We start from the raw sequence: 27,669 nt of genomic DNA, 5'->3' as shown, positions 1-27,669 counted from the left end.
TGTTTCTACCAAACAGTTCTATTTTGGTTTCATCTGACCATATGACATTCTCCCAGTCCTCTTCTGGATCATCCAAATGCTCTCTAGCAAACTTCAGACGGGCCCAGACATGTACTGGCTTAAGCAGGGGGACACGTCTGGCACTGCAGGATCTGAGTCCCTGGCGGCGTAGTGTATTACTGATGGTAGCCTTTGTTACGTTGGTCCCAGCTCTCTGCAGGTCATTCACTAGGTCCCCCCGTGTGGTCCTGGGATTTTTGCTCACCGTTCTTGTGATCATTTTGACCCCACGGGGTGAGATCTTGCGTGGAGCCCCAGATGGAGGGAGATTATCAGTGGTCTTGTATGTCTTCCATTTTCTAATTATTGCTCCCACAGTTGATTTGTTCACACCAAGCTGCTTGCCTATTGCAGATTCAGTCTTCCCAGCCTGGTGCAGGTCTACAATTTTGTTTCTGGTGTCCTTCGACAGCTCTTTGGTCTTCACCATAGTGGAGTTTGGAGTGTGACTGTTTGAGGTTGTGGACAGGTGTCTTTTATACTGATAACAAGTTCAAACAGGTGCCATTGATACAGGTAATGAGTGCAGGACAGAGGAGCCTCTTATAGAAGAAGGTACAGGTCTGTGAGAGCCAGAAATCTTGCTTGTTTGTAGGTGACCAAATACTTATTTTCCACCATAATTTGCAAATAAATTCTTTCCAGATCAGCCAATGTGATTGTCTGGATTTGTTTTCTCATTTTGTCTCTCATAGTTGAGGTCTCCCTATGATGCCAATTACAGGCCTCTCTCATCTTTGTAAGTGGGAGAACTTGCACAATTGGTGGGGACTAAATACTTTTTTGCCCCACTGTAGGCCAGTGTCAGTTTTTAAATGTACCTACCGCTTTTTTTTTCTCTTCACTATAGCTCGGAGAATAAACTGTCACTTTCCCCCAGCTAAAAGAAACAAAGTTTCCTTTTAGTTTCTTTCCCGAGATAAAAGAAACAGTTTCCTTTAGCTCCGGGGAAAGTGACAGCTAATTCTGTAAGCTATAGTGAAGGGGAAAAAAAAGCTGCCAATTGCATTTAAAAATCAGCACCGACATACACTTCCTATTGTGAAAAAAATTTATAAAAAATTTGTAGGCATTATTTTCAATGGATTTTCATTCGTAAACCGAAAATTACATTAACCAAGGCGTTCGTGAACTGAGGTACCTGTATGGTATTACCCCGGCCGTCCTCCAGGAAGGATGTTGCTATCTTCCACTAGGGGCAGTGGCACACTGCGATCAGAATGCCTTGACCCAGGTCAACATTCCAGTCCACATCTGGTTCCTTCCTTTTTTGCTGCAAGCCATGCAATCCGTCATTTCATCTCCACATCACCAGGAAATCTGGGCTGAGGCTTTCTCATCTCCATGCCCCACCACTAGGGGGTATGTGTGAACTCCTTTCTGGGATCAGGATTCTGGTATGCAATGTTTTCTGTTGTATAATCTTGTTTTACTGACATTCCAAGACGACACCCAACAGGCGAAATGGCTCTTTCAACCCCTCGCCCTCCAGAGGATTCCCCCCCCCCCCCCCCCTCCTGACCAGGCCATTTTTTGCGTTATGGCGCTGCAATACTTTAACTGACAATTACGCGGTCATGCAACGCTGCACCCAAATGAAATTTACGTCCACTTCCCCTACAAATGGAGCTTGCTTTTGGTGGTGTTCATCTTTTTTATTTTTTTGCGGTATGAAAAAAAAAGGCTGACAATTTTGAGAAAAAAAACTATTTTTTTTGCTATTAAACGTGTCCAGTAAAAAACTTTTAAAAATTAAATTTAGGCCACAATGTATTTTGCTCCATGTCTTTGCTAAAAAAAAAATAACAATATGCGTAAATTAATTGGTTTATGTGAAAATTATAGCTTTTTCAAATGGCGGAATATATACTGGAATTATTTTTTTTTTAATTTTTACTAGTAATGGTGGCAATCAGCGACTTATAGCGGGACTGTGGGCATTGACACTGGGGGGGAACTGACTTGGTGTCACTGACATCCCCAGTCACACCAATACAGTGATCAGTACTAAAAAAAAATCACTGACACTGTACTAATAGCACAGGGTAGAAAGGTGTTAACATGAGGGCCAATCAAAGGGTTAACTGTGTCCTGTTTTACTATGTGCTGTGTGTTGGTGCTTCACTGTAGCCACACTGCTTTGGATAGCTGTGCACAGTCATCCAAAGCAATGTGCACAAGCTGGCAGGTAGGAGAACTGTATTGTTTACATACAGCTTTCCTCCCCGTTGGAGATCCTCAACAATCACTGGGCACCGGCGAGTAATCACCGTTCGGGACCCAGTGATTGACAGCTGCAGCCACAAATGGTGATGCAGGTATGATGCGCGCAAGCGCCTCACGCACGCCCTCTACCCGGGAATGCAAAATCACGTATATATACGTGATTTTGTGCACCTGTGGCACCCTATAGTAGAATATCTGCTATAGGACGGTCGGGAAGTGGTTATCAAGGCAGTAAAAATCCATTAATGTCTGATATATAAATATGTTGCCTTCAAACGGTGGTAGAGGACACTTTACATGCACCCCCAGAACTGTGACTGTCACCGACAGCTCAGCCACATCACAGAGCCGCATGACTTGGAGACCCTCCTACTGGCCTTGGGCATCAGGACCCATTTAAAGCATTTTATTGCTCCATGTATCCCATATATTTAAAAAACAAAACAAAAAGGGAGCAAATTGTACAAGGTTAGCAAAGGAGTAGCTTGAAGCTTATGAGCCCCGATGTAAAAGTTGACCTGGGGCTCCCACGCTATCACCCACCACTTCCACTGAAGCGAAGATACTCCCACCGAGCGCCAGTACTACTTACACAAGGATGCCCTGTGACTGTATGGTGGCTCTTTCATTGTCTCTCTTCTCTCTCCCCTGCTGCCGGCTGCATATGTACACAAGGTGGGTGCTGCCAGGTGAAAGAGGTGGGCCTGTATGTAAAAGAAAAAACTCGTTGGGCCTGGCCTGGGACTCACCTGGGGTGGATGGGCCCTCTGACTTCCAGATTTACATACAAGCCCACCGCTTTCACCTGTCTGTGGCCTGCCTGCCCTCACCTTGTGTGCGCATGCATGGCTGAGCAGGGTGGGGAGGGGCAGTACTGGGTTGGCCGGGGAGACTGAGCAGAGAGTGTCCTGCTGTCACCCTGTGTTGGTGAAACTGGAAACTTACAATGCCCAGTATAGGCCTGTACATGCCCCTTCCTGGCCAGCTTGGATCTTTACTGAATTGCCTTCACAGGGTGACGAGGAAAGTGCTTTTCCCCGGGTTAAAGTATAAAACCTAACGTGACTGGGAGGCCACACGGGCCTTCTGGAGAATGTGCGAGGTCACCACTAAGACCCCTGTGAGTCCATGATTGTTAAGGTGTATTATCAGAGCTTACAAACACTTGAACGTCTATAGTGAACACAACACAATGATTTCAGCCTACAGTCAATGTGAATATTGTGTGAGATATCCAGAAGAATGGACTTTAATGTTTTTCTGTCTCTCCAGTGGCTGTGTCTGTACCCTGTGAAAGTGGTTCCTGTGTTGCTGCTGATGAGTATTGTGGCTATAGTACTGCCTGCCTGTGCAATACAACTCTCTATACAGACTCAGGTATGGTATGATATAATATAATGGTCAGCATAGGTCTTGTGACATTTAAAACTAAATATTGCATTTTTCTATAAACATCATATATCAGTGTAAGGGAACACCACAATGACCATCAGTGTAAGGGGGTACTACACTGACTACCAATGTAAGGGGGCAATAAACTGACCACCAATGTAAGGGGGCACTACACTGACCATCAGTGTAAGGGGGTACTACACTGACTACCAATGTAAGGGGGCAATAAACTGACCACCAATGTAAGGGGGGCACTACACTGACCATCAATGTAAGGGGGGAAATACACTGACCATCAATGTAAGGGAACACCACAATGACCATCAGTGTAAGGGGGCACTACACTAACCACCAATGTAAAGAGAGCACTACAATGACCATTAATGTAAGGGGCACTACACAGACCATCAATGTAAGGGGGCACTACACTAACCACCAATGTAAAGAGAGCACTACAATGACCATCAATGTAAGGGGCACTACACAGACCATCAATGTAAGGGGGCACTACACTGACCATCAATGTAAGGGGACACTACACTGACCACCAATGTAAGGGGACACTACACTGACCACCAATGTAAGGGGGGCACTACACTGACCACCAATGTAAGGGGACACTACACTGACCATCAATGTAAGGGGGCACTACACTGACCATCAATGTAAGGGGGCACTACACTGACCACCAATGTAAGGGGGCACTACACTGACCACCAATGTAAGGGGACACTACACTGTCCATCAATGTAAGGGGACACTACACTGACCATCAATGTAAGGGGGCACTACACTTACCACCAATGTAAGGAGGCACTACACTAACCACCAATGTAAGGGGGCACTACACTGACCACCAATGTAAGGGGACACTACACTGACCATCAATGTAAGGGGGCACTACACTGACCATCAATGTAAGGGGACACTACACTGACCATCAATGTAAGGGGGCACTACACTGACCACCAATGTAAGGAGGCACTACGCTAACCACCAATGTAAGGGGGCACTACACTGACCATCAATGTAAGGGGGCACTACACTTACCACCAATGTAAGGAGGCACTACACTAACCACCAATGTAAGGGGGCACTACACTGACCATCAATGTAAGGGGCACTGCACTGACCATCAATGTAAGGAGGGCACGAGACTGACCATCAATGTAAGGGGGGCACTAGACTGACCATCTATGTAAGGGGGGCACTAGACTGACCATCTATGTAAGGGGGGCACTAGACTGACCATCTATGTAAGGGGGGCACTACACTGACCATCAATGTAAGGAGGCACTACACTGACCATCAATGTAAGCGGTCACTGCACTGACCATCAATGTAAGGAGGGCACGAGACTGACCATCAATGTAAGGGGGGCACTAGACTGACCATCTATGTTAGGGGGGCACTAGACTGACCATCTATGTAAGGGGGGCACTAGACTGACCATCTATGTAAGGGGGGCACTACACTGACCATCAAATTAAGGGGGGCACTACACTGACCATCAATGTTAGGGGGGCACTATACTGACCTCCAATGACAGGGGGCACTACACTGACCACCAATGTAAGGGGGCACTACACTGACCATCAATCTAAGGGGGGCACTACACTGACTATCAATGTAAAAGGGCACTGCAATAACTTCCAATGTAAAGAGGTATTACACTGACCACTAATGAAAGTGGGGACTATACTGACCACCAATGTAAGAAGTCACTGCATTGACCACCAATATAAGGGGGTTGGTGGGCAGATTGACCACCAATGTAAGGTGGGTGGGCACATTGACCACCAAAAGTCAATGTATTGTATGTAAACTGGAAGTTTAATTTGGCTTTAACTCTCTGACTTTCTCCAGAGTGTAGCACTCAGTGTATAGTGTAGCTCTTACCCTGCAGGAGCCGCTGGTTATGATGGGTCCTCTGTTCTGTCACAACTCTCTTAAGTGCTAGGTCCCCACTGACACACTTTGACATATACTAAAGCCATTTATACATGTGGACTTGAGGGTTAGCAGGCTACCACTCTAGTAATACACAGGAACAAGGCCACCAACAGCTTGGCAGTAAATCAATTGAATGTATTAAGGTAATTCAATGCAATGCAGTGTAAATCAACAAACATGTAAATACATAGCAATTAAATCATGCACGATGATAGAAAATGGGCAAAAAATCATTAATTTGCACTTAAACAATCTATAGCAATGTTAACATGAATCTTAATTTGATAACCAGAGTCTCCAAGCAATATCAATAAGTTCAGAGGAACAGAAAGGGTCCTGGTGTACACCTTGGGCATACAACCTTAGTACTGAGTGAGCATATGTTTTGCTAATGTGGGGATACCCCGGAAGGTGGTGGAAAATACCTGGATCTTAGTAGGTGATGTCGTCAAACTTTCAGTGGGGCCCTTCTTTAGGTGGTACACTATCTCATTAGGCGTGAGGTTAAATGATAGGAGATAGGTTGCTAAGTAAGGCAGTCTTTGTCTGGACTAACTGTGGGTGGCTGGAATTTATGATGTGCAGTTCAGCTCCCCATTTCCTGGCAGATGGCTAATCTGGTCCCAATGGATTAGCAATCAGTAGATTTCCATCAATCAGGCCCCGGATCCTGACACAGGCCGCAGTGTCTAAGCTTGGATCCTGAAGACACAACAACTCTCTCCCTCAACTCAGTCTCTGAAGGTAGCTCCAGCAGCTCAGGAGCAGGACCATCTCCTCTTCCTGATGTGGGGGAACAGGACAGCAACAGGTCTTCTTAACTCCATTCTAATGGGTCTGGTTCCTCAAATATGGAGCACAGACCCTCACAACAGATCTGTCCCCATCATCCATTCCCCTGGACTGCCCTAGCTCTGAGAATATTTCCCTGAGAAAGCAATGAATCTCTCTTTCTCTTGGATGCAGAGTTACAGTCCACAGCCTGCCTGTCTTCATTAACAAGCATTGTCCAGAACCCCTTTATGAACTACAATTTCCATCATCCATAACACCTGCATAGTGAGTCCTCTCTGATTCTGCCATTGACTCTCCCTCTCCTGCCCTCTGATAGGATCTGGTTCTGCTCTGTAAGGAGAGGAGGAGGAGAGAAGAGTGAGTGGGAAATTACACTGAGCCCACTCTTGCTACACAGATCCCAAAGGAAGGGTTGGTGAGTGGGATACTCAGCCTACAGACATCCACTCAGTCGAGAAGAGCACCGGTGGCTGCACACCGGGGCGTATTTACCACAAGGCAAACAAGGCATTTGCCTAGGGTGGCATTTTTCAGGGGTGCAGCGTCATTTTTCAGGGGGGGCAGCGCTGCCCACTGGAAGAGATGGAAGAAGGGACACACACAGCATGGGGACCAGGTGGGATCTGAGAGAGGCTGCAGGCTGCTTGATGGTGTATGCAGAGCCTGACTCTTGTTACTGGTGATGTCTGGAGCTGTGAAGATGAGTGTCTTCTCTCTCTCGCTCAGGGAGGGGGGCTGGCGGGTGGCCAGTGTATGCGGGGGCGATGGTAGTGGAAGGCTCTCTCAGGTGGGCTGGAGGGCTGAGGTGTTGTTGGTCAATGTCAGGCTCTCTTTGTAGGGGAGGGGGATATTGGTCGGTGTCAGGGTTTCTCCTGGGGAGAATCGTTGAGCCAATTTTTGTGTTGCTTAGGGCCTAAATACACCACTGGCTGCACAGTAGTGATGGTGGGGCTGGGGGGAGGGGTGAGTGGAGAGGCAGAGATGGCTGAACTACCCACAGCCCACCCGATGTTTCCATTAGACTTGGGGGGGGGGGTGAGTGGGCAAACCCATAGCCTGCAGCACTAGGCTACAATAGAAAACCCCTATAGTGTATAATGTACATTAAGCTCATCACCATCACCTTCTCATCTCAGAAATGCTGAATGAATTTACTCTTTTTTTTCAGGAAGCCAACCATCTCCGAATTTTACTTGTACTGGAGGAAAGTTCAATATACAAATGCCAAAATGTTGGTTGGAAGTAAATGGTTATAACATCTCCAATGTGAGGCTGAACAGCACCAACTCCGAGTGTTGGGCAGTAAGGGAGTTTGTGGATGGAATATGGCAGATGACCATTCATCGTCCATTGATGACCTCTGACTGTAACACGTATACTGAGGTAAGTTCTCCTGACACGGTCTGACTGTTTGTTATACAAGAGAAGTAAAAACAGATACATTAAAGTACGTATAGAGAAAAATGCTATAATTTAGTATTTGATTGGAACAGAGAAGGCTTAGATCCCTTGTCATATCTTCATTGTTGTCTGTATCCCCAGAAGAGTGTTTTGCCCTCTATATTGTATATATTGTATTGTATTATATATGTTTTAAATACATTCTCCAAGGATTTTTCCACAGGTTCGGCAGAACACATTAAAGTAGTAATAAAGCCTAAGTGTTCTGCATTCACAGCATTCATGAAAAAAAATGCCCCGGTATATTCACAACCCCCCCATCCTGAAACACTTACCTTGTCCCCCTTGTCACTTCCACCAGGTCCTCCGAGTCTGCACCGTTCCTTGAACTTCCTGGTTGTAGAGGAGATAGTGAAGGAAAAAGTGTGATCGGTTTATGCAGCTGACTTGGAGGAATGAGCGGGGGCGTGTCTTGCTGGGTGCTTTGAGTTTGAATGGACGCACACAGCCCCACTTGGGAGGGCACATGTATGGATGCCTCCTTAGCAGCTGGCTATTCAGTTGAGACACCCATAAACAGGAGCTGAACCCCAGGGAGCTATGAAAGACAAAATTAACAATACACTATATTGCCAAAAGTATTGGGCCGCCTGCCTTTACACACATATGAACTTTAATGGCCTCCCAGTCTCAGTCCGTAGGGTTCAATATTGAGTTGGCTCCGCCCTTTGCAGCTATAACAGCTTCAACTCTTCTGGGAAGTCCGTCCACAAGGTTTAGGAGGGTGTCTATGGGAAGGTTGGACCATTCTTCCAGAAGCACATTTGTCAGGTCAGGCACTGATGTCGGGGGAGGGGGCCTGGCTCGCAGTCTCCGCTCTAAGTCATCCCAAAGGTGTTCTATGGGGTTGAGGTCAGGACTCTGTGCAGGACAGTCAAGTTCCTCCACCCCAAACTGGCTCATCCATGTTTTTATGGACATTGCTTTGTGCACTGGTGCGCAGTCATGTTGGAACAGGAAGGGGCCATCCCCAAACTCTTCCCACAAAGTTAGGAGCATGAAATTGTTCAAAATGTCTTGGTATGCTGACACCTTAGGAGTTCCCTTCACTAGAACTAGGGGGCCAAGCCCAACCCCTAAAAAACAACTTCACACCATAATCCCCCCTCCACCAAACTTTACACTTGGCACAATGCAGTCAGGCAAGTACCGTTCTTCTGGCAACTCCCAAATACAGACACATCCATCGGATTGCCAGACAGAGAAGCGTGATTGGTCACTCCAGAGAACACATCTCCAGTACTCTAGAGTCCAGTGGCGGTGTGCTTTACACCATGGCATCCAATGTTTTGCATTGCACTTGGTGATGGAAGGCTTGGATGCAGCTGCTCGGCCATGGAAACCCATTCCATGAAGCTCTCTATGCACTGTTGTTGGGCTCATCTGAAGGCCACACCAAGTTTGGAGGTCTTTAGCTATTGGCTCTGCAGACAGTTGGAGACTTCTGCGCACTGTGCGCTTCAGCATGCGCTGACCCCGCCCTGTCATGTGACGTGGCCTACCACTTGGTGGCTGAGTGGCTGTTGTTCCCAGTTGCTCCCACTTTGTTATAATCCCACTAACAGTTGAGCGTGGAATATTTAGTAGCCAGGAATTGTCACGGATGGACTTATTGCCCAGGTGGCCACCTATCACGGGACCACGCTTGGAGTCACTGAGCTCCTGAGAGCGACCCATTCTTTCATCAATGTTTGTAGAAGCCGTCTGCATGCCTAGGGGCTTGATTGTATATACCTGTGTCCATGGAGGGGATTGGAACACCTGAATCACATGATTGGGAGGGGATTGGAACACCTGAATCACATGATTTGGAGGGCTAGTCCAATAATTTTGGCAATACAGTGTATATATACTGTATGTATGTGTGCGTGTGTATGTATGTATGTATGTGTATATATATATATATATATATATATGTACTGTATATATATATTTTTTTTATGGAAGTAGCAGAAGTACCTGAATGTGACTTGCTTTTAACCTCTTACAGTCCCTGTCATCGGAGCTCAGACTGGGAGAAGAAGTAACACATGGAGCCAGTTAGTTCATGTGCTGTAGTAGTATGTGCGGGCAAGGGACCTGTTGATAGGAGGAGAGAGCAGAGTGACAAAAAGAAGAGTTCACCAGTCCTCTGCTTCTCCTTTTGCTGTACAGTCACAGGATGGGGGAAGGGGGGGGGGGGTGTCGGGTCCAGGATGACCTAGGCTCAGTGGAAATGGGTTGAATAATGCTGACCATCAGACTGAGGACACCTATTGGTAAAAAGTACTGCTGGAGAAATCTCTGGAGTGAAGCTGAGTATTACAGCAAAAGTAGTTTTTTATGTTATCTTTTGATGAGATGTTCATATTTATCTGATTATTTTTAACAAAGCTGGAGACTTCCTTTTTGCGTTGTCAAGGAATATACTGACGATAATACCGTCTGCTATTTGTGCAGATTACTGTATGGCGGGGAGTTTTCTGACCTCGTCTAATGACTTATGTGCTTCCTCTCTCTACAGATAAATACGACCCATATCACATACACAAATCAGCTGAATATTTTTGCCCAAATGGATCCGATCCGAATAGCCAATGACGCTGTCATGAATGTTTCCTGCTCTTACCCGCTGTATATGGATGTCAGACTTAATGTGACCCTGCGCCCAAAACTCGGGTAATTATTATTACATAATGTCGGTCTTTCAGGAATCCAAGCTGGCCATCAGTTATGATATTGGATTCCATCACAAACCCTTGGATGAGGTCCTACAGCAAACCTTCAAGTGTCTTCCCTACAGTAGAAATTTAAATGAAAGTTCTGTCCTTACTGGCTGAAGACCTGAATCCCTTCTTATATATAGACACCGCATCGGCCTTGTGCCAGGTCTTCATAAACTAGAAACAAAACCTTAGATATAACTGAGCTCACCTCTCTGAGGACACATGGGTGTAAGCCATAGACATGTGCGATTCATTATTCAGATGAAATTTTCATTATTCAGAAATTCGGATGTATCCGAATTTTCGCATCACATTAGCAACAAATCCAAAATAGATTATAATGAGACAAATTATCCGAATTTGAAAATGAATTTGAATCCAAAATGGAAGCATATTGCAATAAATACAGTAAGGTATAAAAGTGAAATAAGATGATGATTCCTACTTAGGCTGATTTTTAAAATAGAATAGTCTGGAATAGAACAGAATACAAGAGAATAGAAAATAAAAGAAGAGAACAGAATAGAATAGAATAAAATAATAGTCAATAGCGTAGAAAAGAATACTGTAGAATAGGTACAGCCTTTTTCAAGTCCTTGAAGTGTTTCGATCCATTGGGGTTCCCCCCACGCCCCTCAATGAAGCAATGGCTCACTAGACTCCAGACAATAGCCGAGATGGAGGAACTGGTTTGCGTAGCTCGAGACTCCCCTAAGAAATGTTCAATTAAATGGGCCTGGTGGACTCGCTTTCAGACAGCCGCGGTATTTTTCCGCCTGCCAATCTCCCCCCCACTTAGCCACCTGACGACTGTACCCCAAACCTACCCTACCCTGAATCGATCTAAGGTGGAGGAGCGATTCCGGTCTCAAGAATGTAAATCTACACTGAAATCTTCCCAACGCCTATACCCTCCCAAGGAAGGGCCATACAACACTCCCACATGTCATGGGGGGAGTAAGAGACAGTCTCCTCCCCTCTGTCCCTTCCCTCTTCCCCCTACCTCCCCTCCCCTTTTTTTTTTCTCTTTTCTCTCCTTCCTCTCTTTCAGCATTCGGAGACCACTGACCGGTTGTTAACTGCAACTCCAAGCTCGAATATACACCACCTTCTATTGTGGTCTACAATGGCCTACTATAAACATTTCCGGCTCCTACTTCTCACCCAGCACACAGCTTTCCTAAACAAAACTTTTTGTGGGGAAAAAAATAGACTAGAATAGAAAATAAAAGAATAAACTAGAATGAAACACAATAAAATAAAGCAATAGAACTGAATAAAATAGAATAGAATAGAAAAGAAAAAATAGATTAGAAAAAAAATAGAATAAAACTGAATAAATTAAAATGGAATGGGATATAATAGAATAGAAAAATACAATGGAATAGAAAAGAATCAAATAGAACAGATGTAACGGAACCGGATCCCGACTGCATTAGGGTATTTCCGTTAGACGCTCGCTTCCCTGTCCGAACACCGACCACGGACACCACTGCTGACCAAACAGGAAATAGACAGCACCAGACTCATCTTAAAACAGGAAATGGACTGCTTTATTTTAACGCAGACACAAGATATATACACAGGGCGGGGCAATACATCCAGTAACAGGAAACACATCAGCATGCTGTCCCATCAGGGGGAAGGGCTGTCGGAAACACCCCCCCACCAAGCCAGTACAAACACATACATGCCATAATAGTTTGCTCCCAAGCAAGACACACAATAGAACAATGGGATGCAGCCGCATGGCAGTGAACAATGAATGAACACCCCCCACCCCAATATTAGAACATTCCACCCTGTACCCCTAACAGGCACAGGGTGACTTACACATAATAGGGATATGGGGAGCTGAGACAGGGGTCTCCCCACCTCTCCAAAGTGAGCTGTGTTCCATGGGCCCCCCACCCAAAGTCACTCCCATCAAAACAGAAAAGAATAGAACACATTAGGGATGCACCAATACCATTTTTTTACAGCGAGTACGAGTACCGATACTTTTTTTCTTTTTACTCGCCGATACCAATTATCGATACCTGCCAGCAACTGTTTTGTTTACACTTCAGCTGTCAGCAGGAGAGCCCCACTGACAGCTGAATGAGTGATTGGTTGTTAAGAACGTGAGGCCCCGCCCCTTAACCACTTTGGCTCTCACACCTGCTTACCTGTTTATTTTTTTGAATGTGAAATGTGCAAATATATGTTAACCACTTCCCGACTGGCCGTTGCATATAAACGGCCGGACGGTGGCACTGCAGGGTTGGGTGTCTGTTTATAAACGGCCTCCCCGCACCCTGCTTATGCGCGCTCCCTGGGAGCGCGCAGAACCGCAATCCGATGCCCGCTGTGTCCTCCAGACACAGTGAAACACCGATCGTCGGACGGAACCTCTGTACGAGGTCCTGATCATGTGATCACTGATTGGCCAATCAGTGATCACATGCAAAGTAGTAAGCAAGATGTCACTTGTGACATCATTGCTTACTACGTGTGAAATCTGTGAATGATCACAGAGGTCACATGGTACAAGGCTATTCACAACAGCCTTGTACTATGTGACAAGCTGAGACCAATCACAGCTCACTCAGTACTTATCAATGAGTGCAAGAATGCACACAGAGAGAAAGAGAAATGATTGCTTTTACATCCTATATCGGTGTAAAAGCAATCAGTGTAAAAAAAAAAAAAAATCTTCATCACCCCCCACAAGTAGTACAGTGTCACCATGGTGACACTGTACTGCTAGGGTGACAGTATGTAAAAAAAATAAAAAAATAAAAAATAATAATATAAAAAAATAAAATAAAAATTTAAAAAAAAATGTTTAAAAATTATAATTTTTGGTTATAAACTAATTTGTTTTTTTTTTTTTTACTAAAAAGATAACGGAATAAATTTTGGCAAAGATTTATGATGAAATATTATTTATTTGCAAAATTTTATAAAAAAAACACTTTTGTTTAAAATTGGACGTTTTCATTTACATAGCAAAAAAAATAAAAATCCCAGCGGTGAATAAATACCACCAAAATAAAGCTTTATCTCTCTCAAAAAAATAGTAAAAAATTAATTTGGGTACAGTGTTGCATGACCGTGCAATTGTCATTCAAAGTGTGATAGCGCTGAAAGCTGAAAATTGCCCTGGACTGGAAGGGGGTAAAAGTGTCCGGACTGGAAGTGGTTAAAGGCGTAAAAATATTACCGAACAAGCAACCAACAACAACAACAACGAATTAAATAAAAAAAATGTTAATTTTAAAAAGTTTTAATTATTAATAGTTTATAAAATAGAAATGAACCAAAAAAAATCAGCAGGAAAATAATAATTAAATGGAGGAGGATAATAAGGAGTCAATTAGGACGGGTTAGAGTAAATGAAGGGTTAATCCAGGGAACGAATCTCAAGTCTGTAGCAGTCGCTGTCCTCTGGGATCCATTCTGCCCAAAGAATCACAAACAGTACCAGACTGAATCGTATCCAAAATATAAAACATCATGAAAGCGTCCAATTACAGAAACATAATATCATCATCAATGGATCCTAACTTATATATTAACCCCTCGCCTACCGCACACTGTCACCCCCCTCCTGCCCAGGCCAATTTTCAGCTTCTGGTGCTGTCACACTTTGACAATTGCGCGGTCATGCAACACTGTACACAAAAAAAACATTTTTAACATTTTTTTAAGACAGATAGAGCTTTCTTTTGGTGGTATTTAATCACCTCTGGGTTTTTATTTTTTGCAAAACAATTTATTCTGTTTGGAATTCAAATTTTGGAAGATGGTCATATTCTCTTTTTTTCTATTCTAGTCTTTTTTAGCCTGTTCTATTCAGAATTTGAATTTTGGAAGATGGTTATATTTATTCTATTCTATTCTATTTTATTCTATTCTTATCTATTCTATTATTTTCTATTCTATTATTTTTATACTACTGTATTCGTTTCTATTCTACTTTATTCTATTCTATTTGAATTTTAATTTATTCTATTCGAAATTCCAATTTCAGAAGAGGGTTATATTCTGTTTTATTCTATTGTATTTTCTATTCTATTCTTTTCTTTTCTTTTATTCTATTCTATACTTTCTGTTCTGTTCTTTTTGCTTTATTCTGTTCTATTCTTTCGATTGTTTATTCTATTCTATTCTAATATATTCTATTCTAATATATTCTATGATTTTTGAAAGACGGCTATACTCTTTCTATACTGTTCTGTTTTACTCTATTCTTTTCTATTTTAGTTTATTCTCTTCTTTTATTTTCAGTTGTGTTCTGCTTTACTTTATTTGATTATTTTAGTTTTTATGCTATTCTGTTCTGTTTTACTCCATTTGATTCTTTTATTTTCTATGCTATTCTGTTTTACTCTATTCTATTCTTTCATTTTCTATGCTATTCTGTTCTGTTTTACTCCATTTGATTCTTTTATTTTCTATGCTATTCTGTTCTGTTTTACTCCATTTGATTCTTTTATTTTCTATGCTATTCTGTTCCGTTTTACTCTATTGTATTCTTTTATTTTCTAAGTTATTCTGTTCTGTGTTACTCTATTCTATTCTTTTTTAATAACATTCATTTACAATATGACTTGAGTTGCAACTGTGTACACTATATTATTCATTTTTTATTTGCTAATTTTTATTTTCCCACAAAAGTGGAGATACCCTTTGAGCTACTTTTATTTTGTCTGTTTCTTATACATATTAATTTGAAGCTTTTGGTGGCGCATTTGTAAAACACATTTTGTATATCTGCTTCACCTCCTCCACCAGTGTACACAGAGCTGGAGAAGAGATCTGATAGGTTTGATGCTCTGTATAATAACATAGACGCATGGCCAAGTACCTAAAAAGGGGTTCTAGGTAGGTAACCTTTTGTTGTGCGTTTATTTTCCAGGACCTTATTAATAAACGGCACTACAGCAGATGCAAGTTATGTAGCCTTAATGGCAGCCTATAAAGATCAGTTTACGACCCTTCTCTCAGAGGCTGACCCCCTGACAGTGGAAGATACTGTCTACATCTCAGTGCTCATACCAGATCTGGATTCCAACATCTTCAACCTCTCAGTGGTGAATATTTATGCCTCGCCTACCGAATCCACCAACATCAGATACTATCTTCTTCAGGACGGGTAAGTACACAGCACACAGGTTAGTAGCTCTGCGTGTTATTTGTACACTTGGACTACAAAAATAATCCACTGAATGCCCAGAACAATATATCCCCCTAACCACGTATGTAGCACTGTGCGTGTATCAATGGCGGATCAGCGGCGCCATTTATAAGTGGCACAGGGAAAATAGCTATCGGGTGGCCAATCACTAGAGATATTGTACTCAGCCGATCCGAGGGGCTGCCATGTAATCCCTAAGATCAGTCATCACAGCAATCACAAGGAGAATATCATGTAGGTGGAAGTAGTTGTGAAGTTTGAAGATATGCGGGTCATCTAATCATTTCTTGTGTGCGGTTCAATGATTCTACCCGTCACCATCAAATCAGCGCAATATTAATCCTCAGAATCCATAGAAGACATTCAATCTTCTTATGTTCTCACCAGATTCCTCTCATAAGGCCAATATTGTTTAATGATCTAATCTGCATCTTTATACTGGCAATTATAATCCAAAAAAATGCAAATTCCAAACCCTTGTCATTCCTTTTCCTATTTTTTCAAGTGTAACTAAACCCCCCACAGTACAATCAGTCTGTAGATGCAGTAAAGCATGCTTGTTATACTCACTGTGGAACCTAAGGGGTTAATCCTCTGCACTGTGTAAAAAGGCTGATTGATCCTGTCTTCTCTAATCCTCCCCTTCTTCCAGTGCCCCCCCCTCTTATCTTCTGATAGGACATATCAAGTGGAGTCACTCTGCACATGCTCAATTTGGTGTGTATTGCTAAAGAGGTTTTTTTTTTTATTGGGAGGATGCATGTGATCAACACAGGGCCAATCAGCACTGTCCAGACAGAGGGCAGGGGTTCTGCATCCAACTAGAGAAAAATTTAAACTTCTCCTACAAACATTAACCAGTGCTCTGCTGGACACTGATAGAAGTCACAAGACTGCTATATACTGCTGATGAGAAAAGGGATTTATTGGCCAGCTCAGTGGATGCTTCAAAAATGTCCTGGATTCTTTCTTGGATACACAGAATATAACTGGATACTAACATTTATAGGTAAAGTTGATCCAGGGAATATCTGATTGCCTCTTGGGGGATCAGGAAGGAATTTTTTTTCCAGCAAGTGCAAACTGGATCACGCTTTGCTGTTTTTTTGCCTTCCTCTGGATCAACTGTGGGTATAGGATTATAACTTTTTTTTCTATGGTTGAACTAGATGGACTTTTGTCTTTTTCCTGCCAGACTAACTATGTAACTTATGTAACAGTTTATATTTACTAAAATAATTGCATTTCCATGTTCTGTGTACTGTGGGAGACCAGATATAGTGAATGCGGTGTCCGGGGAGACCGGATATAGTGAATGCAGGGTCCGGGGAGACCAGATATAGTGAATGCGGGGTCCGGGGAGAGCGGATATAGTGAATGCGGGGTCCGGGGAGAGCGGATATAGTGAGTGCGGGGTCCGGGGAGACCAGATATAGTGAATGCAGGGTCCGGGGAGACCAGATATAGTGAATGCGGGGTCCGGGGAGAGCGGATATAGTGAATGCGGGGTCCGGGGAGAGCGGATATAGTGAATGCGGGGTCCAGGGAGAGCGGATATAGTGAATGCGGGGTCCAGGGAGAGCGGATATAGTGAATGCCGGGTCCAGGTAGACTGGATATAGTGAATGCAGGGTCCGGGGAGAGCGGATATAGTGAATGCAGGGTCCGGGGAGAGCGGATATAGTGAATGCGGGGTCCGGGGAGGGCGGATATAGTGAATGCAGGGTCCAGGGAGAGCGGATGTAGTGAATGCGAGGTCCGGGGAGAGTGGATATAGTGAATTCCGGGTCCAGGTAGACTGGATATAGTGAATGCAGGGTCCAGGGAGAGCGGATATAGTGGATGCGGGGTCCGGGGAGAGCAGATATAGTGAATGCAGGGTCCAGGGAGAGCGGATGTAGTGAATGCGAGGTCCGGGGAGAGCGGATATAGTGAATGCGAGGTCCGAGAGCGGATATAGTGAATGCGGGGTCCGGGGAGAGCGGATATAGTGAATGCGAGGTGGGAGAGCGGATATAGTGAATGCGAGGTCCGAGAGCTGATATAGTGAATGCAGGGTCTGGGGAGAGCGGATATAGTGAATGAGGGGTCTGGGGAGATCGGATATAGTAAATGCGGGGTCTGGGGAGAGCGGATATAGTGAATGCAGGGTCCGGGGAGACCGGATATAGTGAATGCGGGGTCCGGGGAGAGCGGATATAGTGAATGCGGGGTCCGGGGAGAGCGGATATAGTGAATGCGGGGTCCTGGGAGAGCAGATATAGTGAATGCGGGGTTTGGGGAGAGCGGATATAGTGAATGCGGGGTTTGGTGAGAGTGGATATAGTGAATGTGGGGTCAGGGGACAGCGGATATAGTGAATGCAGGGTTTGGGGAGAGTGGATATAGTGAATGCGGGGTCAGGGGACAGCGGATATAGTGAATGCGGGGTCCAGGAAGAGTGGATATAGTGAATGCGGGGTCCGGGGAGAGCGGATATAGTGAATGCGGGGTTCGGGGAGAGCGGATATAGTGAATGCGGGGTCAGGGGACAGCGGATATAGTGAATGCGGGGTCCATGGAGAGCGGATATAGTGAATGCGGGGTCCGGGGAGACCGGATATAGTGAATGCGGGGTTCGGGGAGAGCGGATATAGTGAATGCGGGGTCCGGGGAGAATGGATATCGTGAATGTGGGGTCCGGGGAGAGTGGATATAGTGAATGCAGAATCTGGGGAGAGCGGATATAGTGAATGTGGGGTCCGGGGAGAGTGGATATAGTGAATGCGGGGTCCGGGGAGAGTGGATATAGTGAATGTGGGGTCCGGGGAGAGTGGATATAGTGAATGTGGGGTCCGGGGAGAGTGGATATAGTGAATGTGGGGTCCGGGGAGAGCGGATATAGTGAATGCAAGGTCCGGGAAGAGACCAAACATTTACATAATGTTTGCTAATATCATACCTAACTCTCTCCATACTTTCTGGATCATACCCCTTAACTACAAATCTATTTTTAATTATCTCTGATTGTGAAATATAGTCCTCCAATGTAGAACAGTTCCTCATAATCCTACTGAACTGCCCTTTGGGAACACTCTTCACCCATAAAGGGTGATGACAGCTAAAAACTGGAATGTATTCCGATCAGTTGTCTTAAAATGGGTTTTGTTCAATAAGTTTCCTCCATTTTGAAAGATATGCAATTCCAAAACATTTGTGGAATTCGTATCAATTCTATAGTATGAATTGTAGACCACATACATTACAATCTACAGTAAATGTGTGAAAAACTATAATAAGGAATCCATACTTCCTTCCCATATAACCAGGATATCATCAATAAATCTTTTCCAATTCTTTCGTCCATCCCAAATTCTACCAAAGATGACTTCTTGTTCCCATTTGGACATAAATAGGTTAGCCAAGCTGAGAGCCAATTTTGCTCCCATGGCAACTCCCCTTATTTGAATGTAAAATTGTCCTCCATACCAGAAATAATTCCTCTACATTTGTATGATACATTTCCTTTGCTTCCTGTGTAGATCAGTAAAAGAGCTTAAGGCCCATTTGACCGCATTAATTCCATCTTCAAGTTGAATGTTTGTGTAGAGGGAATTAACATCTAGAGTGGATAAAATCATATTCTCACCCAGCTCAATGTTCTCCACTATATCAATCACATCTTGGCTATCCTTTATGTAGGCAGGCATTTGAGTTACTATTGGTTGGAGATAATGATCTACATAATTCTCCAACCCTTGCATGCACCGAGTCTCTCCCGTTTACAATCGGCCTACTAGAGGGGTTTAGTCAACCATTTATGAATCTTGGGTAAAAAATAAAAAGTAGGCACCTTACAACTGGAAGATACTAAATGCCTCTCTTCTTTATTATCTAGTATCCTATTCTTATCATCTTCTTTGACCAAAGTGCTTCATTCTTTTTTAAAACTTTTAGTGGGGTTACTCTTCAAAATCTCATACGTCGATGTCTCATTCAAAATTTTGTGCATTTCATCTTCAAAGTCTTGTCTATCCAATAGGAGCACCCCTCCCCCCTTTATCAGCTGGTCTTATAATGACCCCTTTCTTATTTTCCAAATCTTCTATACCTTTGGTAATGTAAGCAGCATCTTTATATTTCTTATCTCTCCATTCCCTAAGATCTGTATCTACCGTCTGTTTAAAAACCTCTGTGTTATGGCCGAATGCTCCCGATCGATTAATAATCAGACCACTATGTGCAAATCCCAAAGCATCAGGCTTAGTTGTAGGACCCGGCAACCCGGCAATGAGACAAAATGTCTTTTGACATTCAACTTCCTAATAAATTTGTTCACATCAATATAGGTATTAAACTTGTTTAGACCAGTTCTTGGGGAACATTTTAGATCTAGATCCAATACTCTCTATTTCTTCCTTAGATAGGGAGGCTGAGCTAAGATTATAAATACCCTCTCCTACATTTCTCTTCTCCTTTTTTTTGTTGCTTTCTTCTCCTCCCCCCCCCCCCCCGCACCCTCTGTATGTTCCTGTCTGGGGCTTCTCTTGATGTCCCTCCCTTCTCCCCTGTTGGGATGTTGGTTCCTTTGAGGTCCTCTTCACCAACCTGAATTGTGCCTGGGGGTTCTTGGTTGATAATTTTGATAATACATAGGGGTCCTTGATTGATTTCCCCCCCATCCATACCAGTCTCTTCGGGTCTGGTGTGGATTTTAAGGGAAACCCCATTACAAAATTGAAAAAAAAAATAGCTTGGGATCCCCCTCAAAATCCATACCAGACCCTTATCCAACCATTCAGCCTGGCAGGTCAGGGAAGGGAGTGGATTAGCGAGCACACCCCTCCTCCTGAACCATACCAGGCCACATGCCCTCAACATGGGGTGTGTGCTTCGAGACAGGGTTGCACCCCCCCAAAGCATCTTGTCCTCATGTTGATGGGAACAAGGGCCTCTTCCCCACAACCCTGGGATGTGGTTGCGGGGGTCTGTGGGCAGGGGCTTATCAGCATCTGGAAGCCCACTTTAACAAGGGGGCCCCAAGATTTCAGCCCCCCAATGTCAATGAGTATGGGGTACTCCATCTGTTGGCCCCACCCCTTGGGAATTTAGGAACTGTCAGATGGTGGAGCTGTCAGATGGTGGAAGCCTTCGCTTGGAGCTTTTTTTTTCTGATGTTTGTGATTGACATTGAAGCTAACGTCAGGGGACGTTAATTTTTTTTTTTTTTTTTGTTTGTTTGTTAATAAAGGACTTGTCAAACTGTTGTGTTTTTACTCACTTTTTTGGTGAATGAGTAGGGGTACCTCCCATATTCATTCACATGGGGGGGCAGGATCTGTTTCATTGCAGTTTTGCATTTTTCATTATTCTAATTTTTGTGTACCTTGGGATTGTTATTGTTCCGCCTGCTTAATAGATCATGTTTGGTTGTTGTGTACCATGTGCCTTGCTGAAGAGCGAAATAAAAACTTAAAAAAAAAAAATATATATATATATATATACCCCATATATTGATCAGCTCTATTAGTATGTGCCAGTATTGTGTTCTAATCTTTAGATTACAATAACAGAAAGCTGATGAAAGGTTTCTGTATCCAGGTGCCCATCTAGCCAAATATCTACTTACCAGCTAACAGTGGCTAACAATGGAATCGGCATTGAAGCTCGGTTTGCTATGAAAGTCTTCAAGATCACCAGTTCTAACACCATCTATCTCTTTGCTGACCTTAGACTCTGCACTGATTGCACCGTGGTAAGACTCAACGTACACATAGAGGATGTTCTGTGATTTCTGTGCCTAAAGAAGCAGTCAGGGATTGTTTTTCCATACTGGCAGCCAGCTGCTCAATTGGCCCACTTGCCCAAGGGGCCCTTAAAGCCCCAGGCATTTTGCAACATGGTAATGACACTGAGGCCCAAAATGCAGAGACCAGTGTATTGTAGAACTTGCAGAACATCTGGGGAGGAAACCCATCCAGGAACTCACAGCCAATGCAGAGAAGAGTCAGTGGTAGTAGACCTGAGCTGAAGACAGCACCTGTTGAGGGAGGTGGAGTACGGTGTGGCCAGTCCAACCCAAGAGGGAGCTTGCAGAAGTTCAGCCATAGGGGCAGGGACTTAAAAAGACTCTGCTGAACCTAACATGGCCACCAGGATCACCTTGATACAACGTAGCCAACCAAGACGCTGCTCTGGGGACTGAGGAAACCATAGAGATACACGGGTTCTCTTGACTTCCTCTCCAGCTGCAGTACTGCTCCAGTTGAGTGCACAACGTACACATAGAGGATGTTCTGTGATTTCTGTGCCTAAAGAAGCAGTCGGGGATTGTTTTGCCATACTGGCAGCCAGCTGCTCAATTGGCGCGCTTGCCCAAGGGACCCTCAAAGCCCCAGGCATTTTCTTGCTCTGGATGCTCTTCCACTAGTGTAAGGGTGCCAGGTTTGGGTGTTAGAAAAGCATTTATTTTAAAGTATGTATGAAATGAAGTATGTATAACAATCCCTGCTTCCTCTGATAACCAGACTTCAGATCTCAGCTACCTGGTTCCAACAATTTATGCTGTGCTTTCCATACTGTGCATTCACATCAGTCTCTGCCCTCAAGGGGCTTACAATCCTAACTCACATGCATGCACACCAACCAGGAATAATTTAGACAGGAGTCAGTTGTTCTACCAACATGTCATTGGATGAAACAAACACAAGCAGAACATGCAAACGCCATGCAAATAGTATCCTAGCTGGGATTCAGATTGAGGTCCCCAGTGCTACAAGGCAAGACTGCTAGTCATCAAGCCACTGTGCTGCCCCAATGTCCACAGTTGGCTTGCTGATCATTGCACAGCCTTATTAAGATGCTTGGAGGTGTTTATGGACTGAAAAAATACACACCACCAAGCCTAAAGATACCAGCTTCCTGACCTGATCTTCTGCTGTGTTTGCAAACCAAGCAGGCAGATCATTGCTGTGCGTAGTGTGCATGATGAACATGAAAGTTGATGGCCAACTCCACACACAAATTATGAATTTAATCATATGCTGGTCTCTGTTATTAATATACCACCACCACCACCACCACCATTACCAGTTCTAGCCCATCTGCTGCAGCCATAACATAGACTAAGGATGAGCTTGGGTTCGGCCCAAACCCAATTTCATCTCTAAAAAAGGCAATGGATGATGCCATGCTGTCTTTATACAATGTAGAATAAATAGGTGATTGGGAAATATGGGTCAGAGAGACTAAAAACCAATGTGAAGGTGAAAATGCAATATATTCCAGAGAAGTTTCACCATTGGAGAGATGAAAGAACCTGGTGCGCCCGCATCCTCCACTGTTTCCATTGTGGGGATAACACAGATAAAGGAATGTGAAGTGATTGTTGTGACTTTATTATAGCTGTGGATACATTCCAACCCACATGATTCTTGGATACATGTGGGTTGGGATAAGCATGGTAATGACACTGAGGCTCAAAATGCAGAGACCAGTGTATTGTAGAACCTGCAGAACATCTGGGGAGAAAACCCATCCAGGAACTCACAACCAATGCAGAGAACAGTCAGTGGTAGTAGACCTGAGCTGAAGACACCGCCTACCGAGGGAGGTGGAGTACGGTGTGGCTGGTCCAACCCAAGAGGAAGCTTGCAGAAGTTTAGCCATAGGGACAGGGACTTACAAAGACTCTCCTGAACCTAATATGGCCCCCAGGATCACCTTGATACAGCGTAGCCAACTAAGCTGCTGCTCCGGGGACTGAGGAAACCATAGAGAAACACGGGTTCTCTTGACTTCCTCTCCAGCTGCAGTACTGCTCCAGTTGAGTGCCACCTACAGTAGAGAATATAGACTGCACCTTTCTATATACTAGGATTGCACCGATATCGGTATCAGTGCCGATACTAAGCATTTGCATGAGTATCTGTACTTGTGTAAATGCTTCGATATCTGAAATCGACACCTTCAGGCTCAGTTCTTTCCATTGTCAGCAAACAAAAAAAATTGTTACAGGTTGTTAAGGAATGGGGTCGCCATGTCCTTAACAACAGGTGAGGCATTTGGTTAACAGCGGGGTTCCCCTGCTGACAGCTGAAGTGTAAACAGATCCCTACAGCCTGACAATGTTTATCAATAACTGCTCAGCTGCTAAAACAGAAAGATAAAAAAGAAACAATGTTTCATTTGTATCTTTCTATTTATTCAGCTACAGATCAAAGGGATGAACTTCCATCTGCTGGTGAAGTCAGATAATAGCAACCTGTCTAGTAAAAAAAAAATGTTTTTTGTTTTTTTAAATTAAATGTTCCTCTGTTTAACCCCTTTATTAACCCTTAATTTACTGTAATCGGCACTAATTAACTCCTTATGCTCCTTCTCCATTTAATTATTAATTATTATTTCCCTGCTGATTATTTTTGTTCATTTCTATTTTATAAACCATTAATAATAAAAACTTTTTTTTGTTTTGCTCGTTAATATTTTTACACCTTTAACATACATTAACGTGTTTTACACTGAAAAAAAGCGGCAAAATTGAAAAAAAACAATGTATTTCATTTGTAAATAACTTTTGGAAGCTTTTTACCAGAATCATAATTTTAGTGTCATTTTCAACAGGACAAATTACAGAATCAAATGCAGACTTTTTATGTGCGGTAACACTATTTATTGTTAAACTAGCACTGCTTAAAAAGAGAAAGCAAGTTTGTTTTAGTTTTGCTACATTTAATCGTCTAAGGATTGTGAATTTTTTTTTGTTTCCTTTTTTACAATATTCACAAAAAGAAAGCCTTGGTTGTAATTAAAAAAACAATATATGTATTATGTTATCTTCAAATAAGCAGGTCCATAGCAGAAATGTAGTAATTGCTCAGGTCCAAAAGGGGTGAACAGGTGTGAGAGCCGAGGTGGTTAAAGTGGAGTTCCACTTATTTGCCTCCTCCCCCCTCCACTGCCATATTTGGCACCTTTTGGGGGGGAAGGGTTTTGACAGGTACACTCTCCCACTTCCGGCTCTGTTCGCAGCAGCAAAGTGAGCCGGAAGCTCGGCCCCATCCTCTTTCCCACAGTCTCCTGGGAACTTTCACAGGTGGCTTGAAACAAACAGAGGGCACACAGGCCTAGTGCATTATCTTCTAAAAAACACATTTATTCGATAAAAAAGTAATATACTCACAAAGAAAATCAAATCAAATGCACATCAAAGAAATAACAGCATGGTCCAATCTCCCTGAAAGGTGTCTGGTGGGGGACTGTAGACGGGTTTCGAGGCTGCGCCTCTTCCTCAGAGCCTGTTGATTGGCCCTAGTATCAGTGCAAACCTACTACATACAGTTTGCATCCTTCATCGATTTCACTTGTCTGGAAATTTCTGTTGAATTACTTTCATTTCCTTACAGACCTGCGGCTCTCGATCCATATCAGATTTTATCCAACCAATTGCCGGAAATACTAATTCCTTTCTGGGTGCAGGTAAGTCATTTTTTGTTACATTAATTATACGCGTTCCTTCAATCACATATATTAAAGCCCAACTCCAGACAAAACGTTTTTTGTTCTGTTTTTTTTATAATGTAGCAAAAGGGTTAAAGCTTCTGTCAAATAATAACTGCTGTCTTTGTTCCCTTTGGGGGAGATTTTCCCTCACTTCCTGTTCTGTCTGACCCCTGTCACCTGACCAGGAAATAAGGAGAAACACCCCAGAGGGGACAAAGCAATAAAAACCTGCAGAGGTTCTAACCTTTCCCTGTTCTAATAAAAATTGTCTTTATTGCTTGGTGCATCCCGGATAATTAACATACCAAAAAAAAAAGCAAATTCTTGATTGTTGTGGATTAGTGTCAGAGCTTACAAATCCTTTAACCTCTTGAGGATCCCCCCCCCCCTTCCTGACCAGGCCTTTTTTGCAATATGGCGCTGTGATGCTTTAACTGACAATTGCGCAGTCATGCAACGCTGCACCCAAATGCAATTTACGTCCTTTTTTCCCACAAATAGAGCTTTCTTTTGGCAGTAATTGATCACCTGTGCATTTTTTTATTTTCTGCGCTATGAACAAAAAAAAGACTGACAATTTTGAATAAAAAAAAGTATATTTTTGACTTTTTGCTATAAAACATGTCCAGTAAAAAATTTTTTTTTAAATAAAATGTTGTCATAAATTTAGGCCAAAATGTATTCTGCTCCATGTCTTTACTAAAAAAAACAAATCCCAATATGTGTAAATTAATTGGTTTACAAATGGCGGTATATATACTGGAATTTTTTTTTTATACTAGTAATGGCGTGACTGCGGTGTCATACGATATATCCAGAGGAATGAGTATCCATCCAGTTGAGGTCTCCAATGATCAGATATGTTTTTTTTCATTTCCAGGTTTTTACGATTTCGGAAACAGTTCTGCCAGCAGTAAGTAAACTCTTACATTGAGAATTTTAATGGTTTAAATTGGCATAGCTTAAAATGTTCAACCCATTTACAGCAACAATGCCCTTATACGTGGGGGCAGGGTGAGTGGACCTCAACATTATATGTGTTATCTTGTATGTTTCTGTAATTAGCTAGTCTATCAAAGCTCTGATAATATTAATGGTGATAATATAATAACAATATTAGCTGTAAAAATAAACACAGCGAGTAAAAGAAGCAAAGTTTGCATTTATTTACAAAGAAAGTAGAATACTAACACAGAAATCTAAAAGAATATTATAGAAGATATAGAAATAAAAGAGCAAAAATTATACATTATGCAAGTTTGTCCTCAAAGTTAAGAATGTTGGCTGGGCTCTGGATAGAAAGAAAAGCTGTTCATCGTTGGCCCTCACATTATAAAGCACTCACAGACACAACCCACACAAACACCTTCTGCCCGCCCTGTGTAGTCCTCTCTCCAATAGGGGCTGTCCTCCCTAATCACATTAAAGTACAGGTGTACCTCGGTTTACGAATTTAATGCGTCCTCCAGGACGATTCGTATTATGAAAAATTTGTAAACCAAAACATAGTTTCCCGTAGGAATGCACTGAAAACCAATGAATCCATTGCGGAGGTCAGAAAAAGTACAATAAAAATCGCTGTCACTATACAGTGGGGCAAAAAAGTATTTAGTCACCACCAATTGTGCAAGTTCTCCCACTTACAAAGATGAGAGAGGCCTGTAATTGGCATCATAGGGAGACCTCAACTATGAGAGACAAAATGAGGAAACAAATCCAGACAATCACATTGGCTGATCTGGAAAGAATTGATTTGCAAATTATGGTGGAAAATAAGTATTTGGTGAATATGAAAAGTTCATGTCAATACTTTGTTATAGATCCTTTGTTGGCAATGACAGAGGTCAGACGTTTCCTGTAAGTCTTCACAAGGTTGGCACACACTGTTGCTGGTATGTTGGCCCATCCTCCATGCAGATCTCCTCTAGAGCAGTGATGTTTTGGGGCTGTCGCTGGGCAACACGGACTTTCAACTCCCTCCAAAGGTTTTCTATGGGGTTGAGATCTGGAGACTGGCTAGGCCACTCCAGGACCTTGAAATGCTTCTTACAAAGCCACTCCTTCGTTGCCCGGGTGGTATGTTTGGGATCATTGTCATGTTGGAAGACCCAGCCACGTTTCATCTTCAATGCCCTTGCTGATGGAAGGAGGTTTGCACTCAAAATCTCACGATACATGGCCCCATTCATTCTGTCCTGTACATGGATCAGTCGTCCTGGTCCCTTTGCGGAGAAACAGCCCCAAAGCATGATGTTGCCACCCCCATGCTTCACAGTAGGTATGGTGTTCTTTGGATGCAACTCAGCATTCTCTCTCCTCCAAACACGACGAGTTGTGTTTCTACCAAGCAGTTCTATTTTGGTTTCATCTGACCATATGACATTCTCCCAATCCTCTTCTGGATCATCCAAATGC

General features: G+C 43.2%; 1 protein-coding gene across 1 annotated transcript in view; it reads left to right on the top strand.

The window, feature by feature from the left end:
- Positions 1 to 27,669, top strand: part of LOC149437496 (uncharacterized) — a 202,166-nt gene that overhangs the window by 127,062 nt on the left and 47,435 nt on the right. Inside the window, exons 39-45 of the mRNA XM_089660890.1 lie at positions 3,559 to 3,663; positions 7,595 to 7,809; positions 10,391 to 10,545; positions 15,496 to 15,732; positions 21,355 to 21,508; positions 25,158 to 25,230; positions 26,135 to 26,167. Of these exons, the coding sequence (XP_089517016.1) occupies positions 3,559 to 3,663; positions 7,595 to 7,809; positions 10,391 to 10,545; positions 15,496 to 15,732; positions 21,355 to 21,508; positions 25,158 to 25,230; positions 26,135 to 26,167 (972 nt within the window). The remainder of the gene's footprint in view (positions 1 to 3,558; positions 3,664 to 7,594; positions 7,810 to 10,390; positions 10,546 to 15,495; positions 15,733 to 21,354; positions 21,509 to 25,157; positions 25,231 to 26,134; positions 26,168 to 27,669) is intronic.

This window comes from Staurois parvus, unplaced genomic scaffold (genome assembly GCF_062004578.1).
Source record: "Staurois parvus isolate SC_StPar_1 unplaced genomic scaffold, SC_StPar_1.0 ptg001286l, whole genome shotgun sequence".
NCBI classification, from domain to species: Eukaryota; Metazoa; Chordata; class Amphibia; order Anura; family Ranidae; genus Staurois; species Staurois parvus.
The sequence above is the reverse complement of the archived record's forward strand: the minus strand, read 5'-3'. Positions and strand labels throughout refer to the sequence as shown.